At 47.2% G+C, this 14,150-nt stretch overlaps 1 protein-coding gene across 3 annotated transcripts in view; it reads right to left on the bottom strand.

The window, feature by feature from the left end:
• Positions 1 to 771: 771 nt before the first annotated feature.
• Positions 772 to 14,150, bottom strand: part of LOC140071402 (SH3 and multiple ankyrin repeat domains protein 2-like) — a 125,250-nt gene continuing 111,871 nt past the window's right edge. For all 3 annotated transcript variants that reach the window (XM_072119100.1, XM_072119102.1, XM_072119101.1), the window contains one exon: positions 772 to 981. In XM_072119100.1, the coding sequence (XP_071975201.1) occupies positions 781 to 981 (201 nt within the window). In that variant the 3' untranslated portion in view covers positions 772 to 780. The remainder of the gene's footprint in view (positions 982 to 14,150) is intronic.

The raw sequence follows: 14,150 nt of genomic DNA, 5'->3' as shown, positions 1-14,150 counted from the left end.
GTCCTCCTCCTCCAGACTCCTCCTCCTCCAGACTCCTCTGTCCTCCTCCTCCAAACTCCTCTTTCCTCCTCCTCCAGACCCCTCTGTCCTCCTCATCCAGACTCCTCTGTCCTCCTCCTCCAGACTCCTCTGTCCTCCTCCTCCAGACCTCTGTCCTCCTCCTCCAGACCCCTCTGTCCTCCTCCTCCAGACCCCTCTGTCCTCCTCCTCCAGACTCCTCTGTCCTCCTCCTCCAGACTCCTCTGTCCTCCTCCTCCAGACTCCTCTGCCCTCCTCCTCCAGACTCCTCTGTCCTCCTCCTCCTCCAGACTCCTCTGTCCTCCTCCTCCTCCAGACTCCTCTGTCCTCCTCCTCCAGACCTCTCTGTCCTCCCCAGACTCCTCTGTCCTCCTCCTCCAGACTCCTCTGTCCTCCTCCTCCAGACCCCTCTGTCCTCCTCCTCCAGACCTCTCTGTCCTCCCCAGACTCCTCTGTGCATGTGTGAAACCACAAATATCTGTGGCCCCCCTATACATATTAGATGGCCAGCATGTCCGGGCAATGTATAGTCTCTTATAATGGACTAATCGCAGCTTTGTTAATGCACTCATCTAGCGCTCACTTCCCTGCTGCATTCATGTAGCCACGAGGCTGTAGATCATTCATAGTAAGTTAGTAAGTTTGGTCTCATTACAAATCCACACGGAGAATGATGGTTCCATAAACAGAAGGATGGTTGGATTACAGAGCAGATGTGAATTCTTATTTGATCATCTGTAAGACCACCACAGGGTTACACCATCAATCGGCCATGTGGGGTAGACGGCTCCTCACCTGGTGGATCTCCTGCCAGCCGTTCTCATCTTTGCACCCCACGGTGGCGTGTTCATGCAGGAGGAGCTCGCAGCAGTAGGGGTCTCCCCCGACCATGGCCGTGTGGTACAGAGGGGTCAGTCCGCGGCTGTCCTTGTAGTCGGGGGATGCTCCTAGCTCCAGCAGCGTCTGCAGGTGATAGAATCATAGGATACAGTAAGAACATGTAGATACAATGTAACAGCGGGACGCTACATCATTGCCTTATACTAGAATATCTCTACAGGTTATATCCCAGAGATCATTTGGCCCATTATATCATAGCGAGAGCACCCAGTGTCTTATATTGTCCAAATGCAGGACTTTAGAAGGAAGTATATCAAATATAAGAAGATACCACAGTCACGGTGAGTAAGGGAGTAAGTGCCCCTGGTTTACCATGATGGATTTCCTATAAATCCTATATATTATACGTATCCCAGTAGCTCAGCGCATTCCTCCTCATATCCTATATCTGGCTGTAAGATAACTGGCTGCAGCAGGATCCACATCCCTCTGCAATAGGATCACAGCATTGTTAAGCCACGCCTACTTTTATTAGCCCCACCCCCTCAGTCAGTCTCCAGGTGAATATGGGGCAGATGGGCACGCGATTAAACCCATCACCAATGCAGGATTTCTACAAGACAGCCAGTTGTCTTACACTGACTTACAAGATGTCGAGGAGGAGGAAGGTCCTGATCTTTCCTTATGACAGGCGCCATTACTTTTGTACAGAATTATATGGAATATTCTAGGAAATGTCCTATAAAATCTGGGGCACGGGCAGTAGCGGATTACACAGCATGGATCCCTGGTTATGAGGTCCATGCAATCAGATTATACATATAAACACGCATAAAGATATTACATAACACAGGCCTCTTGACATCTCACAGTGTATAATATCCTATATATATATATATATATATGTACGGATAGAGATGGATAATACAAATGTAAATGTCTGCGCACAGACAGGAGGCCTGAATAATTCAGCAGCGAGGAGCAGATCCTTATCTGTAAGATCTAATTGCATAGAAACAGTGACTCTATTTAGTGACCCTCATCTTTCCCCGGGCCCCCGTATAATGTACGCAGGCCTCCTGATCAGCCATATAATGTGTCTGATGAAAGCGCAGAGGCCGAGTCATTTGCAATTTCCCTTCTTTTTCAGTCGCTGCTTTCAGACCAAGAGAACATTGAATTGCAGAATATCTCCAGCAACATGGAAGCTAATGGAAGATTTCAAGACAGGTGACCCAGTAAAGAGCAGAAATATATGGAATTAAATTCAGGCCACGAGAAAGCCTGGAGGGGCACCTGGTTCTCCGAGATGAGAAACGGTTCGAGAAAACTCAGCGACACGACACGTAACCCGAGGGTCAGCAAACTGCAAACTATCCTCATTACAGGCCACGGAGAACAGGACGGGGGCGCCCAGGGGGGGATCACTGAGGAGTACAGGGATATGTCATAGATATAAGATAGATAGGAGATAGATAGATAGATAGATAGATAGGAGATAGATAGATAGGAGATAGATAGATAGATAGATAGATAGGAGATAGATAGATAGAAGATAGATAGATAGATAGGAGATAGGAGATAGATAGATAGATAGATAGGAGATAGATAGGAGATAGATAGGAGATAGATAGATAGATAGGAGATAGATAGGAGATAGATAGATAGGAGATAGATAGGAGATAGATAGGAGATAGATAGATAGATAGATAGATAGATAGGAGATAGATAGATAGGAGATAGATAGATAGATAGATAGATAGGAGATAGATAGATAGATAGATAGATAGATAGATAGATAGATAGATAGATAGATAGGAGATAGATAGGAGATAGATAGATAGATAGATAGGAGATAGATAGGAGATAGATAGATAGATAGATAGGAGATAGATAGATAGATAGGAGATAGATAGATAGATAGATAGATAGATAGATAGATAGATAGATAGATAGATAGATAGATAGGAGATAGATAGGAGATAGTTAGTTAGATAGATAGATAGATAGATAGATAGATAGATAGGAGATAGATAGATAGATAGATAGATAGATAGATATGAGATAGATAGATATACAAAAAGAAGAAAAAAAGGCAGCACAGTCTTTGAGAGAAAAAGAGTTGATGGGTGCCATCCTCACTCTCACCAGTAAGAGTGTACTAGATGTCAAGCTTGACAAAGGCTGAGACTACAGCCGAAACGTTGCGGGAGGTGGAATAAACACCCTTGTTTTTTCACTATTTTGGAGTGCTGCCTGTCTTCATTTCGTTAGATAGATAGATAGGAGATAGATAGATAGGAGATAGATAGATAGATAGATAGATAGATAGATAGGAGATAGATAGATAGATAGATAGATAGATAGATAGATAGATAGGAGATAGATAGATAGATAGATAGATAGGAGATAAATAGATAGATAGATAGATAGATAGATAGATAGATAGATAGGAGATAGATAGGAGATAGATAGATAGATAGATAGATAGGAGATAGATAGGAGATAAATAGATAGATAGATAGATAGATAGATAGATAGATAGATAGATAGATAGATAGATAGATAGGAGATAGATAGATAGATAGATAGATAGGAGATAGATGATTGATAGATAGATAGATAGATAGATAGATAGATAGATAGATATGAGATAGATGATTGATAGATAGATAGATAGGAGACAGACAGATAGATAGATAGATAGATAGATAGATAGATAGATAGGAGATAGATAGATAGATAGATAGATAGATAGATAGGAGATAGATAGATAGGAGATAGATAGATAGATAGATAGATAGATAGGAGATAGATAGATAGATAGATAGATAGATAGATAGATAGATAGATAGGAGATAGATAGATAGGAGATAGATAGATAGATAGATAGATAGATAGATAGATAGATACTGTGTATGAAGTCTATTTATCTCATATCTATCTATAAATCTAACTCAAAAGTGTCATATCCATCTACCTGAGATCTATCTGTCTATGGAGATTTCCATGCCCTTCTAGTTCCTCATCCTGATCTATAAACAATAAATGTCTTGGACAATGGTGTAATTACTCATTTGGTGGTTTCCATTGTTCTTAGATCTGGTCTGAGGTTTCTGTGTGTTTCACATGAAAGATACCTGAACACACCTGCCTGGCAGAGGGACAGCACATGAGGCGGAGGAGGTCTCAAAAAGGCTGCAGACATTTAAGCAGTAGAGATACATTGTTAAAGTTCGATACAACAGGGCACATTATTACTGTGTGGCGCTAGGTCTGTATTCTGGTGCCTGATGTGGCTGTGATGTTATATTGTGGTGCACGGCCTTGCTGCGCGGGATTTAAGATTCAAATTGTGTCACATCCAATGCACTTACATGCACCGAAAAGAAGAAGGTGAACTCCGGGACCTGAGCGGGGAAGCGACACATGCAGGATATCGGGCGCAGGATCTTAGTGACTCCCCGCACAGCGCATTATACACGGACAATGCACTTACATGCACCGAAAAGAAGAAGGTGAACTCCGGGACCTGAGCGGGGAAGCGACACATGCAGGATATCGGGTGCAGGATCTTAGTGACTCCCCGCACAGCGCATTATACACGGACAATGCACTTACATGCACCGAAAAGAAGAAGGTGAACTCCGGGGACCTGAGCGGGGAAGCGACACATGCAGGATATCGGGTGCAGGATCTTAGTGACTCCCCGCACAGCACATTATACACTGACAATGCACTTACATGCACCAGGAAGAAGAAGGTGAACTCCAGGGACCTGAGCGGGGAAGCGACACATGCAGGATATCGGGGCAGGATCTTAGTGACTCCCCGCACAGCGCATTATACACGGACAATGCACTTATATGCACCAGGAAGAAGAAGGTGAAATCCAAGGACCTGAGCGGGGAAGCGACACATGCAGAATATCGGACGCAGGATCTTAGTGACTCCCCGCACAGCACATTATACACGGACAATGCACTTACATGCACCAGGAAGAAGAAGGTGAACTCCGGGGACCTGAGCGGGGAAGCGACACATGCAGGATATCGGGCGCAGGATCTTAGTGACTCCCCGCACAGCACATTATACACGGACAATGCACTTACATGCACCAGGAAGAAGAAGGTGAACTCCAGGGACCTGAGCGGGGAAGCGACACATGCAGGATATCGGGTGCAGGATCTTAGTGACTCCCCGCACAGCACATTATACACAGACAATGCACTTACATGCACCAGGAAGAAGAAGGTGAACTCCAGGGACCTGAGCGGGGAAGCGACACATGCAGGATATCGGGGGCAGGATCTTAGTGACTCCCCGCACAGCGCATTATACACGGACAATGCACTTACATGCACCAGGAAGAAGAAGGTGAATTCCGGGGACCTGAGCGGGGAAGCGACACATGCAGGATATCGGGCGCAGGATCTTAGTGACTCCCCGCACAGCGCATTATACACGGACAATGCACTTACATGCACCAGGAAGAAGAAGGTGAACTCCGGGGACCTGAGCGGGGAAGAGACACATGCAGGATATCGGGGGCAGGATCTTAGTGACTCCCGGCACAGCGCATTATACACGGACAATGCACTTACATGCACCAGGAAGAAGAAGGTGAACTCCGGGGACCTGAGCAGGGAAGAGACACATGCAGGATATCGGGCGCACGATCTTAGTGACTCCCGGCACAGCGCATTATACATGGACAATGCACTTACATGCACCAGGAAGAAGAAGGTGAACTCCGGGGACCTGAGCGGGGAAGCGACACATGCAGGATATCGGGCGCGGGATCTTAGTGACTCCCCGCACAGCGCATTATACACGGACAATGCACTTACATGCACCAGGAAGAAGAAGGTGAACTCCGGGGACCTGAGCGGGGAAGCGACACATGCAGGATATCGGGCGCGGGATCTTAGTGACTCCCCGCACAGCGCATTATACACGGACAATGCACTTACATGCACCAGGAAGAAGGTGAACTCCTGGGACCTGAGCGGGGAAGCGACACATGCAGGATATCGGCCGCAGGATCTTAGTGACTCCCCGCACAGCGCATTATACATGGACAATGCACTTACATGCACCAGGAAGAAGAAGGTGAACTCCAGGGACCTGAGCGGGGAAGCGACACATGCAGGATATCGGGGGCAGGATCTTAGTGACTCCCCGCACAGCGCATTATACACGGACAATGTACTTACATGCACCAGGAAGAAGGTGAACTCCGGGGACCTGAGCGGGGAAGCGACACATGCAGGATATCAGGCGCACGATCTTAGTGACTCCCCGCACAGCACATTATACACGGACAATGCACTAACATGCACCAGGAAGAAGAAGGTGAACTCCAGGGACCTGAGCGGGGAAGCGACACATGCAGGATATCGGGCGCACGATCTTAGTGACTCCCCGCACAGCACATTGTACACGGACAATGCACTTACATGCACCAGGAAAAAGAAGGTGAACCCCGGGGACCTGAGCGGGGAAGCGACACATGCAGGATATCGGGCGCACGATCTTAGTGACTCCCCTCACAGCGCATTATACACAGACAATGCACTTACATGTACCAGGAAGAAGAAGGTGAACTCCAGGGACCTGAGCGGGGAAGAGACACATGCAGGATATCGGGCGCAGGATCTTAGTGACTCCCCGCACAGCACATTATACACGGACAATGCACTTACATGCACCAGGAAGAAGAAGGTGAACTCCAGGGATCTGAGCGGGGAAGAGACACATGCAGGATATCAGGTGCAGGATCTTAGAGACTCCCTGCACAGCACATTATACACGGACAATGCACTTACATGCACCAGGAAAAAGAAGGCGAACCCCGGGGACCTGAGCGGGGAAGAGACACATGCAGGATATCAGGCACAGGATCTTAGTGACTCCCCGCACAGTGCATTATACACGGACAATGCACTTACATGCACCAGGAAGAAGAAGGTGAACTCCGGGGACCTGAGCGGGGAAGCGACACATGCAGGATATCGGGCGCACAATCTTAGTGACTCCCCTCACAGCGCATTATACACGGACAATGCACTTACATGCACCAGGAAGAAGAAGGAGAACTCCGGGGACCTGAGCGGGGAAGTGACACATGCAGGATATCGGGTGCAGGATCTTAGTGACTCCCCGCACAGCGCATTATACATGGACAATGCACTTACATGCACCAGGAAGAAGAAGGTGAACTCCAGGGACCTGAGCGGGGAAGAGACACATGCAGGATATTGGGTGCAGGATCTTAGAGACTCCCTGCACAGCACATTATACACGGACAATGCACTTACATGCACCAGGAAGAAGAAGGTGAACTCCAGGGACCTGAGCGGGGAAGCCACACATGCAGGATATCGGGTGCACGATCTTAGTGACTCCCCGCACAGCACATTATACACGGACAATGCACTTACATGCACCAGGAAAAAGAAGGTGAACTCCAGGGACCTGAGCGGGGAAGAGACACATGCAGAATATCGGGCGCACGATCTTAGTGACTCCCCGCACAGCACATTATACACGGACAATGCACTTACATACACCAGGAAGAAGAAGGTGAACTCCTGGGACCTGGGCGGGGAAGCGACACATGCAGGATATCGGGCGCAGGGTCTTAGTGACTCCCCGCACAGCGCATTATACACGGACAATGCACTTACATGCACCAGGAAGAAGAAGGTGAACCCCGGGGACCTGAGCGGGGAAGCGACACATGCAGGATATCGGGCGCAGGATCTTAGTGACTCCCCGCACAGCGCATTATACAAGGACAATGCACTTACATGCACCAGGAAGAAGAAGGTGAACTCCGGGGACCTGAGCGGGGAAGTGACACATGCAGGATATCGGGCGCACGATCTTAGTGACTCCCCGCACAGCGCATTATACACGGACAATGCACTTACATGCACCAGGAAGAAGAAGGTGAACTCCAGGGACCTGAGCGGGGAAGCGACACATGCAGGATATCGGGGCAGGATCTTAGTGACTCCCCGCACAGCGCATTATACACAGACAAGTGAGCCCCATTGGGTCAGAGACCGATTTGGAAAGCTCTGTGCAGCGCTGTGTAATCTGTGTGCGCTATATAAATAAAGGAATTAATTATTATTATTATTATTATACTATATACTTGGATGGCGTCCAGGAAGAGTAAATCCTGGAAGTCCCATTATGTATAGGGCAGTGTATGGGGCTTGCAGTCCCCTGATTTGTCAATCACGGGGTCTTGGCTGTCGCACTCTGGTGTGCCACGGATTTTGTATCCTGTGGATAGCAGATACATTTCTATGGAGATAACCCCCCTGAAGGATATCAATGATTCATCAGATTTTCAGTAAACCAGTGTAAGACATCTTAACCCCAGAAGTAAAAAGTCAGGTGCGGAGTGCGGAGACCTCCCCGAAGAGGGAAACTTCCAGCCAGAGGGAGATAATAGAGCGATTTCTAAAGAGCAAAAGTCTGTGAGAAGCCGAACTTCACACAGGAGAAGGAGAACAGGAACAAAGACTTTGGCTCACAGAGAAGAGACGTTTGAAGGTTCGTCTGAGTCAGAGCCTAAGAAATAAAAGTTTTACTTTTTTCAGAATTTGGAGGAAGGATCCATTGAAATCATATCCTGCTCCGACAAAGTAACAGCAGGAGGCACCTACCCCGCAGCAGCGTGCCCACAGTGTGTTTACTACATGCAATTGTTTAGGGGGCGCTGCTAGGTCTAGTTACCTGCAGGATCTTCAAGAAAACTGTATAGGCCACAGGCAGGAGATGCTGGAGGATCCCCAAGCCGGCCCGGAGCCATGGAGGGTCCCCAGCACCTCCTGTGTCGTACAGTGCGAATACAGATACAACATATCCACAAGTCAGACGTGAATACTTAACGTCACGGGTTATGTGAAGGGAACCTGTCAGCAAAAAGAACCATGCAGGCTTCAGCCAGTGTTATGTATTGTTCTCACACTGCTGAGTTCTGTGCTCTCTGCAGCCAGTGTTATGTACTGTCCCTGGAGAGATGTGTAATCACACCTCACACTGCTGTACTCTGTGCTCTCTGCAGCCAGTGTTATGCATTGTCCCTGGAGAGATGTGTAATCAGACCTCACACTGCTGTGCTCTGTGCTCTCTGCAGCCAGTGTTATGTATTGTCCCTGGAGAGATGTGTAATGAGACCTCACACTGCTGTGCTCTGTGCTCTCTGCAGCCAGTGTTATGTATTGTCCCTGGAGAGATGTGTAATCAGACCTCACACTGCTGTGCTCTGTGCTCTCTGCAGCCAGTGTTATGTATTGTCCCTGGAGAGATGTGTAATCAGACCTCACACTGCTGTGCTCTGTGCTCTCTGCAGCCAGTGTTATGTATTGTCCCTGGAGAGATGTGTAATCAGACCTCACACTGCTGTGCTCTGTGCTCTCTGCAGCCAGTGGTATGTATTGTCCCTGGAGAGATGTGTAATCAGACCTCACACTGCTGTGCTCTGTGCTCTCTGCAGCCAGTGTTATGTATTGTCCCTGGAGAGATGTGTAATGAGACCTCACACTGCTGTGCTCTGTGCTCTCTGCAGCCAGTGTTATGTATTGTCCCTGGAGAGATGTGTAATCAGACCTCACACTGCTGTGCTCTGTGCTCTCTGCAGCCAGTGTTATGTATTGTCCCTGGAGAGATGTGTAATCAGACCTCACACTGCTGTGCTCTGTGCTCTCTGCAGCCAGTGTTATGTATTGTCCCTGGAGAGATGTGTAATCAGACCTCACACTGCTGTGCTCTGTGCTCTCTGCAGCCAGTGGTATGTATTGTCCCTGGAGAGATGTGTAATCAGACCTCACACTGCTGTGCTCTGTGCTCTCTGCAGCCAGTGTTATGCATTGGCCCTGGTGAAATGTGTAATCAGACCTCACACTGCTGTGCTCTCTGCAGCTAGTGTTATGTATTGTCCCTGGAGAGATGTGTAATCAGACCTCACACTGCTGTGCTCTGTGCTCTCTGCAGCCAGTGTTATGTATTGTCCCTGGAGAGATGTGTAATCAGACCTCACACTGCGGTGCTCTGTGCTCTCTGCAGCCAGTGTTATGTATTGTCCCTGGAGAGATGTGTAATCAGACCTCACACTGCTGTGCTCTGTGCTCTCTGCAGCCAGTGTTATGTATTGTCCCTGGAGAGATGTGTAATCAGACCTCACACTGCTGTGCTCTGTGCTCTCTGCAGCCAGTGTTATGTATTGTCCCTGGAGAGATGTGTAATCAGACCTCACACTGCTGTGCTCTGTGCTCTCTGCAGCCAGTGTTATGTATTGTCCCTGGAGAGATGTGTAATCAGACCTTTGGGTGTGTTGTTAGTAGCAGCAGGACTATGATATGGATTCATATTCCTGGATTGTAGTTTCTCCAAGTTGCTCTGGGTGTGTTCTCACACTGCTGTGCTCTGTGCTCCCTGCAGGCCGTGTTAGGTATGGTCCCTGGAGAGATGTGTAATCAGACCTCACACTGCTGTGCTCTGTGCTCTCTGCAGCCAGTGTTATGCATTGGCCCTGGTGAAATGTGTAATCAGACCTCACACTGCTGTGCTCTCTGCAGCTAGTGTTATGTATTGTCCCTGGAGAGATGTGTAATCAGACCTCACACTGCTGTGCTCTGTGCTCTCTGCAGCCAGTGTTATGTATTGTCCCTGGAGAGATGTGTAATCAGACCTCACACTGCGGTGCTCTGTGCTCTCTGCAGCCAGTGTTATGTATTGTCCCTGGAGAGATGTGTAATCATACCTCACACTGCTGTGCTCTGTGCTCTCTGCAGCCAGTGTTATGTATTGTCCCTGGAGAGATGTGTAATCAGACCTCACACTGCTGTGCTCTGTGCTCTCTGCAGCCAGTGTTATGTATTGTCCCTGGAGAGATGTGTAATCAGACCTTTGTGTGTGTTGTTAGTAGCAGCAGGACTATGATATGGATTCATATTCCTGGATTGTAGTTTCTCCAAGTTGCTCTGGGTGTGTTCTCACACTGCTGTGCTCTGTGCTCCCTGCAGGCCGTGTTAGGTATGGTCCCTGGAGGGATGTGTAATTCACCATTGTATATGTTGTTACTAGCCGCAGGAGAAGTGAGAAATATGGATTTTTATGTCAGGATTGTATCTTCTCTAAGTCCACTGAGGGTGTGTCCTCACACTGCTGTGCTCTGTGCTGTCTATTTCCTTAACTGTTAGTAGTTTTGCATAACCAAACTAGGCTCATCATTACACAGACGGACTGGGTGACGGAGATGTCATCTAGACATAGACTGACCCGTATCCTCCAACCCCAGTTCCTAATTGAAGACAAGCGTCTGCACCTCCTCTACCATGTGGACAAGGCGGCACATGCATAGAATGGAGCGATAAGACCACTGCTTGCTGTCTGCTGTATACATGGAGAATTATACAAAGATGTATTAATTTAGCTAGTTTTATTCTTGCACTCACTGACAAGTAGAGACCCAGAAATACACAGACTGGGGGGGGGGGGGGGGGTTGTGCCCCTTCTGCCCCTTCCCCGGGCTCGGTGACCCCCAATGTCTCCACATCGGCTCCCACCAGTTATATGAGCGTTGCCTCGCGCTCCAAGGATGATTCATACATCTTTATTGATCGCAGTATTTCACAGCGTTTAAGAGCCGACAATTAAATAGATATTTTGATTATTCGTTTACGTCTTAATGACAGGTAATTAGCGGAGGAGAGGCCGGTTATTGCTCTGCGCTCGTGTCTCCCGTGTCATCAGCTTGGTGTTACTTGTGCTCGGATTTCGGATTGTAGACATATTAGTGCGATCCCCAGTATCCGTTCATGTAATAATAACGTGTAACCGTGCATTGCCCCAATTATGTAGATTGTGGGTTCTTCTGCTTTGTTGACATTGATACAATGTGGCAGTAATGGGGGGGGGGGGGTTGTCTCAGGTTTGGGAGCTTTTCTCCATAAACATCTGTGTAATTACTATGTATCTGTGCTGCTGCAGTGAATGTATCATTAACCCCTTAAGGACCAGGCCCTTTTTCGTTTTTTCGTTTTTATTTTTCACTCCCCACCTTCAAAAATCTATAACTTTTTTATTTTTCCGTGTACAGAGCTATGTGATGGCTTATTTTCTGCGTAACAAATTGCACTTCGTAGTGATGGTATTAAATATTCCATGCCGTGTACTGGGAAGCGGGAAAAAAATTCTAAATGCAGTGAAAATGATGAAAAAACACATTTGCGCCATTTCTTGTGGGCTTTGTTTTTACAGCTTACACTGTGCGCCCCAAATGACAGGTCTATTTAATTCATTAGGTCAATACGATCACGGGGATACCAAATTTGTATAGGTTTTATAATGTTTTCATACATTTACAAAAATTAAAACCTCCTGTACAGAAAAAAAATTCTTCATTTTGCTGTGTTCTTGCGCTAATAACTTTTTCATACTTCGGTGTATGGAGCTGTGAGTGGTGTCATTTTTTGCGACTTCTGATGACGTTTTCAATGCTTCTATTTTTAGGACTGTGCGACCTTTTGATCACTTTTTATAGAATTTTTTCTATTTTTCAAAATGGCAAAAAAATGCCATTTGCGACTTCGGGCGCTATTTTCCGCTACGGGGTTAAACGCAGTGAAAAACGGTTATTATATTTTGATAGATCGGGCATTTTCGGACGCGGCGATACCTAATGTGTTTATGATTTTTACGGTTTATTTATATTTATATCAGTTCTAGGGAAAGGGGGGTGATTTGAATTTTTATGTTTTTTTAATATAATTTTTTTTTTTTTACTTTTTTTTATTTATTTTTTTCACTATTTTTCAGACTCCCTAGGGTACTTTAACCCTAGGTTGTCTGATTGATCCTACCATATACTGCCATACTACAGTATGGCAGTATATGGGGATTTTGCATACCATCTATTACAATGTGCAGATCGCACATTGTAATAGATGGCCTAAAACATGATAGCCTCGGATCATTGTGTGATCCGAGGCTGTCATAGCAACGGATCGCCGCTCCCCGGTGACGTCACGGGGAGTGACGATCGGAGCCAAGATGGCGGCGCCCACGCGCCGCCGGCTCTTTAATGCCGCCGGCAGCTTTGCCGGCGGCGATCAAAGGGTTAACACCCGCGATCGGTGCAAGCACCGATCGCGGGTGTTAGCGACGGGCATTTGCTTCATTATGAAGCAAATGCCCGGTGAGTATGAAGAGGGCTCAGTCCGTGAGCCCTCTTCATACTCCCCCATGCGCAGTAAGACGTAAGGGTACGTCTTATTGCGCTATGGGGTTAAATATAATCTGACCTCGTATAATTAATGGAGAATGAAATATACATATATCATATAGAATTAGTGATGTCACTCCTCGCCGTCCTGCGATATCTAGAATCCGGAATGTCCTCACACAAGACGACGCATCCATGTGAATACAGTTTGTTACTTTGTTAGATCTTTATGAATAAGGTCCTCCTGCTGCTCTGTGTATACAGCTCCAGTGCTGACAAATGCGTCTCCAAGGTTACAGACTACCGAGGGTTAGGTTGTGGTGCGTAAGAATGAACACACATAAATCTGCATGGGAGCTGCATACAAAAAGGGATAAAGACGACTGAAAAGTCAGAAAGATGGAGTCATATAATGGCTTATTTCCTCATTAAAGCATGCTGGGAAGATTCAGTGCAGGCTTGTGATAAGGATGGGCTATCGACGTTAGACCCCCAAAAAACTGCTCCTTATAGTCCCCCTCTACCATAGACTGTTCCATATAGTTCTCATCTCACATAGACTGCTCCCTACAGCCTCCTCTCACATAGACTGCTCCCTACAGCCTCCTCTCACATAGACTGCTCCCTACAGCCTCCTCTCACATAAACTGCTCCCTATAGCCTCCTCTCACATAGACTGCTCCCTACAGCCTCCTCCCACATAAACTGCTCCCTATAACTCACTCTCACATAGACTGCTCCCTATAGCCCCTCTCACATAGACTGCTCCCTATAACTCACTCTCACATAGACTGCTCCCTATAGCCCCTCTCACATAGACTGCTCCATATAGCCCCCTCTCACATAGACTGCTCCCTATAGTCCCTCTCACATAGACTGCTCCCTATAACTCCCTCTCACATAGACTGCTCCCTATAGCCCCTCTCACATAGACTGCTCCCTATAGCTCCCTCTCACATAGACTGCTCCATATAGCCCCTCTCACATAGACTGCTCCCTATAGCCCCTCTCACATAGACTGCTCCCTATAGCCCCTCTCACATAGACT

This window comes from Engystomops pustulosus, chromosome 7, assembly GCF_040894005.1.
Source record: "Engystomops pustulosus chromosome 7, aEngPut4.maternal, whole genome shotgun sequence".
Lineage (NCBI taxonomy): Eukaryota > Metazoa > Chordata > Amphibia > Anura > Leptodactylidae > Engystomops > Engystomops pustulosus.
This window is presented reverse-complemented; position numbering and strand designations above follow the sequence as displayed.